This window comes from Vitis riparia, chromosome 14, assembly GCF_004353265.1.
Source record: "Vitis riparia cultivar Riparia Gloire de Montpellier isolate 1030 chromosome 14, EGFV_Vit.rip_1.0, whole genome shotgun sequence".
Taxonomy (NCBI): Eukaryota; Viridiplantae; Streptophyta; class Magnoliopsida; order Vitales; family Vitaceae; genus Vitis; species Vitis riparia.
In genome coordinates, this window is record NC_048444.1 from 19,685,290 (window position 1) to 19,689,921 (window position 4,632).

General features: G+C 37.8%; 1 protein-coding gene across 1 annotated transcript; it reads left to right on the forward strand.

Moving 5' to 3' along the window:
- The first annotated feature begins 1,211 nt into the window (after nt 1-1,211).
- On the forward strand, nt 1,212-4,089 carry LOC117931333 (probable WRKY transcription factor 74). Its single transcript, XM_034852280.1, has 3 exons — nt 1,212-2,692; nt 2,770-2,895; nt 3,627-4,089. The coding sequence occupies exons 1-3, from the start codon at nt 1,869-1,871 to the stop codon at nt 3,772-3,774; spliced, it is 1,098 nt and encodes a 365-aa protein (XP_034708171.1). The 5' UTR covers nt 1,212-1,868; the 3' UTR covers nt 3,775-4,089.
- The last annotated feature ends 543 nt before the right edge of the window (nt 4,090-4,632 follow it).

Sequence of the window (4,632 nt, forward strand, 5' to 3'; positions counted from 1 at the left end):
TAGAATAAAGTCCAATTCAAGAGTGTTTTGACTTATTGATAACATGTGACCTGTACTATTATAAATTCTCAAGATAAGATGTTGTGATTATTTTGGTACTTTTGGTATGGGGTCTCTCCAATAAAATTAGTGTTATAATTTGGGCAGGTTGTTCGGGTTAATGACTAACCTGAAATTAACCTAAATTAAGAAATAATCAATCCAAATTCAATCTAACTTAAAGTCTAACACAAGGTATTCAACCAAAACCCAACTCAAATCTAACCATATATGATAAGATGCATTATAAATATGATAGAAATATTAAATCCAGTTTGGGTTAGGATCGAATTGAAAATATGTAACTCAAACTTAATTTAAGTATTGAAAATGATTTTTGATTCCTTCAGGTTTGATACTGACATTTCCTTAAAGTTACAAACTTAAATAAAATACTTAAAATGATTATCTCTTTTTCTCCCTTTTTGTAGAACAAAAGAAAACCAATTTTATTTCCAACTAATTGAACCAAATTTTAAGGAATTATTCTATTTCAAATAACCCAAAATATTTAAATAAAAGAAAAAAAAATAGTATATATATATTTTTTTCATGGGGTAGAAATGGAGAGGGGAGAGGGGAGAGGGGAGAGAGGGGGAGGGGTAGAGTGCATACAAAGTAGAGAAATAGAGGGAAGGGGCAGAGAGAATCTGTGTCAGGTCAACTGTGTCCTGACCTCTCCTGATGGGTCCCACACCTCACCAACCAACCACCTCGACCCCACCCCACTTTTTTTATACCAACACGCAGACAAACATAACCCCCCTCTCTCTGCCTAGTCAACATTCTCGGGACAAGTGTCCACTTTCCACCACACTTCTCCACGTGTCTCCATCCCTGTCGTCCATTCCCCTAACGGCTACTTGGGATGCCACCCCCCTCAACTCCAAAGTGGATTTGTGGGCTCGGTTTCCCCCTTCCTTTCTTTTTTCCTTTTCTGAGGATAATAAAAAATAAATATATTTTTTTACAAATTAAAATCGAAAAAAGAAAAAGAATAATAAGGTCTTCAGTGGACCCCACCGTAGGATCTTTGACACTGGCGTCAGTTTCATTCCTGTGCTGTGCTTCTCTGTTCTCTGGCTTTTTCCTATCATCTTTCTCTCTCCAAAATTTTCAATCTTTCTCTCTCTAATTTTTTATATTTTTCCTTTGTATATGGTTTATTGGTTTCATTTTGTTTCAGGAGAAAAAGGGGAAAAAAAAAAGAAAAGAAAAAGAAAATTAAAAGAGAGACTTTGTTTGCTTTTGGGTCATTTCACCTCAGAGAAAGAGGGAGCAAAGTCTTCTCTTTCACACATTGAATCTCAAGCCCAATGGGATGGCTTTAGGGTTTTCACTGCTCAAATGCAGTAAGGTGTGCTTTGTTTATTCTTGATCTCTCTCCATTTTTGTTTTCTTTGTTTTGCCCAGAATTGGCCACCCAAATGACTAATTTCCATCTGGGTGTTCTTTGATTTCATTCTTGATCCTTATAGCTCACTCAGGTTGTGTTGGAAACATTTTTATTTCCTTTTATGTCATTAGGAAATCTTGAAATTTTAAGCAACACCCATCTTGGTTTTTGGATTCTAAGAAAAGGGTTTTAGATTTCTGTTTAACAGAGACAGTGAGTGAGATCTTTAGGATGCTCTGAGCTCAATCAGGTTGTGGTGGAAAACTTTTTGAATTAAACTTAAGCTATATCCATTTCGGTATTTACTTCTTGTGGAAATGGGTTCTGAATATTTTTCTTTTCTAGAAATGAATTTGTGGTTGTGGTAATGTTTTCTCATCTGGGTTTCTAGGGTTTTAGTTTTAGTACTAGGATCTGGTTTCGTGGGGCTTGGATGATGAACATGGAGGGGGTTGAAGAAGCTAACAAATCAGCTGTTGAGAGCTGTCATAGAGTTCTTAGTTTCTTATGCCAACCTCAAGATCAGGTTCAGTATAGAAACTTAATGATGGAGACAGAAGAGGCTGTGTTCAAGTTCAAGAGGGTTGTGTCTCTTCTCAACAATGGCTTTGGCCATGAAAGAGTGAGAAAGTTTAGGAGATTAAGATCATCTTTGCCCCAGAGCATCTTCCTAGAAACCCCTAATTACAAACCGAATCCTTCACCAAAGCCACTCCAATTACTCCCAACTAATTTCCTTGAAAACCCACTTCCAGAAATAGATTCAAAAGCCAAAAGTTCTCTGCAAATCACCCCAAAAATATTTCTTGAGAGTCAGGCATCAGATATTGTTTCATCAGTCAAGCCTCCTTTGCAAATTGTTCAGCAAAAACCATCACAGCACTATCAGTTCCTTCAACAACAGCATCATCATCATCATCATCATCAGCAGCAGCAGCAGATACAGAGGATACAGTTTCAGAAGCAACAGATGAAGTATCAAGCTGACATGATGTACTCTAGGAGTAACAGTGGAATAAACCTTAAGTTTGATGGCTCTAGTTGCACACCCACGATGTCATCCACTAGATCATTTATATCTTCTCTTAGCATGGATGGTAGTGTTGCTAACTTGGACGGAAATTCCTTCCATTTGATCGGTGTTCCTCAGCTTTCTGATCCAAATTCTCACCAACCCAGAAGGAGATGCAGCGGTAGGGGAGAAGATGGGAGCGTCAAATGTGGTAGCAGTGGTAAATGCCATTGTTCAAAGAGGAGGTGAGTTTTGATCCCGTGCTCTGTCCTTTCAATTGGCCTTTCTGTTCTGTTTTAACTAAGGGTGATGTGTTTTACAGGAAACTGAGGGTGAAGAGATCTATTAAAGTGCCTGCCATCAGTAACAAGGTTGCAGATATTCCTCCTGATGAGTTTTCATGGAGGAAGTATGGGCAGAAGCCAATTAAGGGTTCACCACATCCTAGGTATATCTAACTTTTATCTTATTACTCGGGCATACTAAAATGGTATATATAATCTGGTTTGATCTTCATGTTCAATTCATCCCACTTTTTTATTATGGTTTGATGTGATACCAAATTCTCCCCAATGACCACTTTAATGAAGAGTTTTGTTGCTCTTTCTGTATCTCTAACTATTTTCAAAATTAGTAAATGGAGAAATGGGAAAGCTTGTCCAACCTTAAGTGGTTAAGAAATTTTCCTACCCTTGTGAGTAGGTGTATGGGCTATTGACTAGCCATGTGTTCATGTCCATGCAATTAAATGAGTTAAAAATTTGAAACAGGTAAGCTATAGGAAAAATAGTTACAGGACTTCCTCAAAGCTGCATAGGCAGTGGATTCTCTGATGTCAATTAGTTTTAAAAGTTTTTTAATTTTGGTGAACTTTCCCATTTTCTAATGCCATTGATTTTTATCTGTTTCTAAAATATCAACCCATTTTTATGCAGCATTTTGGAGATTTTAACAATTTTTTTTTTGTTCTGGTGATATTCATCCAGCAAACCTTGCCAAATTTCTAAACATGAACACTCTTGTTCCCTTGAAATTTTAGTTTAATCTGTTATTGGATGGTAGTTTTGTTTGGTAGTTGTCCTTGCGATATTGAATATCTAGAGTTGGAGGTCTAATAGTGTCCTGATTACATTATTATTCAATTTGACTAAGCTGGTGGCCTCCTTTGAACTGATGCAGGGGGTACTATAAATGTAGCAGCATGAGAGGTTGCCCAGCAAGGAAGCATGTTGAGAGATGTTTGGAAGACCCTTCAATGCTAATTGTCACTTACGAAGGTGAGCATAACCATTCCAGGTTGCTGTCTTCACAATCTGCCCACACATAACGAACTTCATCAGAAATGATATTGAGAATCCAACTTAGAACTGTTCGGTTACAACCAAAAGCTGGTTGATGTTAGTTGTGAATTGCTCCTGTACATAATATATGGTTCAAACCTGAGACTATTGATGGTGGAGTAGATTTTAAAGTGAATAGGATCTCTTAAGTCTCTTAGCTTTTTGGTTCAGACATGCAATCAACAGAGAAGCTCTTATATGAAAAAGGGGTTGAAATTGTAAACTTGCTCCTCCCTGGAAACCTAAATTATTATGTTTCTTTATCTCAAATTTTGAGTCCCTAGTTGAATTCATCATTTGCATGATCGTTATGATATTTTAGCTTAGCTTGTGGGCATTGCCTGAAACCAAGATGGGAATGAATGAACAAGTCTCTGGGGTTGTCTGGGAAATTTGAATGAGTAGATATTTGCCTTTGAGCAGCTGTTGATAGGGACTTCCTGGCACGGCTTCCTCATAAAACAATACGAAAGAACATCAGAATAAGCACCCATTTGGCAGTCCTTTCCTGTCCTAAGCATCACCTCCTATTCTCATGTCTAAGATTGAGGATCTCTTGTTTGTGATTCATATATTGCATGCTTTTCCTTTTGGATTTTACCTGTGAAGAAGGATGCTATTGAATTGTTCTAAACTGGTGGAGGAAATGGAACATGTTGCCATTCTGTTGGAGAATGACCAGGGGGTCTGCCTCATCAATCTCCTCCTGGTTACTCAACCCACAAAGGCCGACCTCCCTAATGCCCCTCTGACACCATCCAACCTGCAAAAGCCATTCAAAGGAAATAAAAAGGTGATAGGGAACAAGCATGGACAAAGAATGCTGGATGGGTGTTGTATTCATG

Bases quoted from the DNA above. Each gene is read 5' to 3' on its own strand.
- LOC117931333 (XM_034852280.1), top strand. From the start codon at position 1,869: ATGATGAACATGGAGGGGGTTGAAGAAGCTAACAAATCAGCTGTTGAG. The intron at 2,693-2,769 runs GTGAGTTTTGAT...TGTGTTTTACAG, and splicing joins TGCCATTGTTCAAAGAGGAG to GAAACTGAGGGTGAAGAGAT. The intron at 2,896-3,626 runs GTATATCTAACT...GAACTGATGCAG, and splicing joins AAGGGTTCACCACATCCTAG to GGGGTACTATAAATGTAGCA.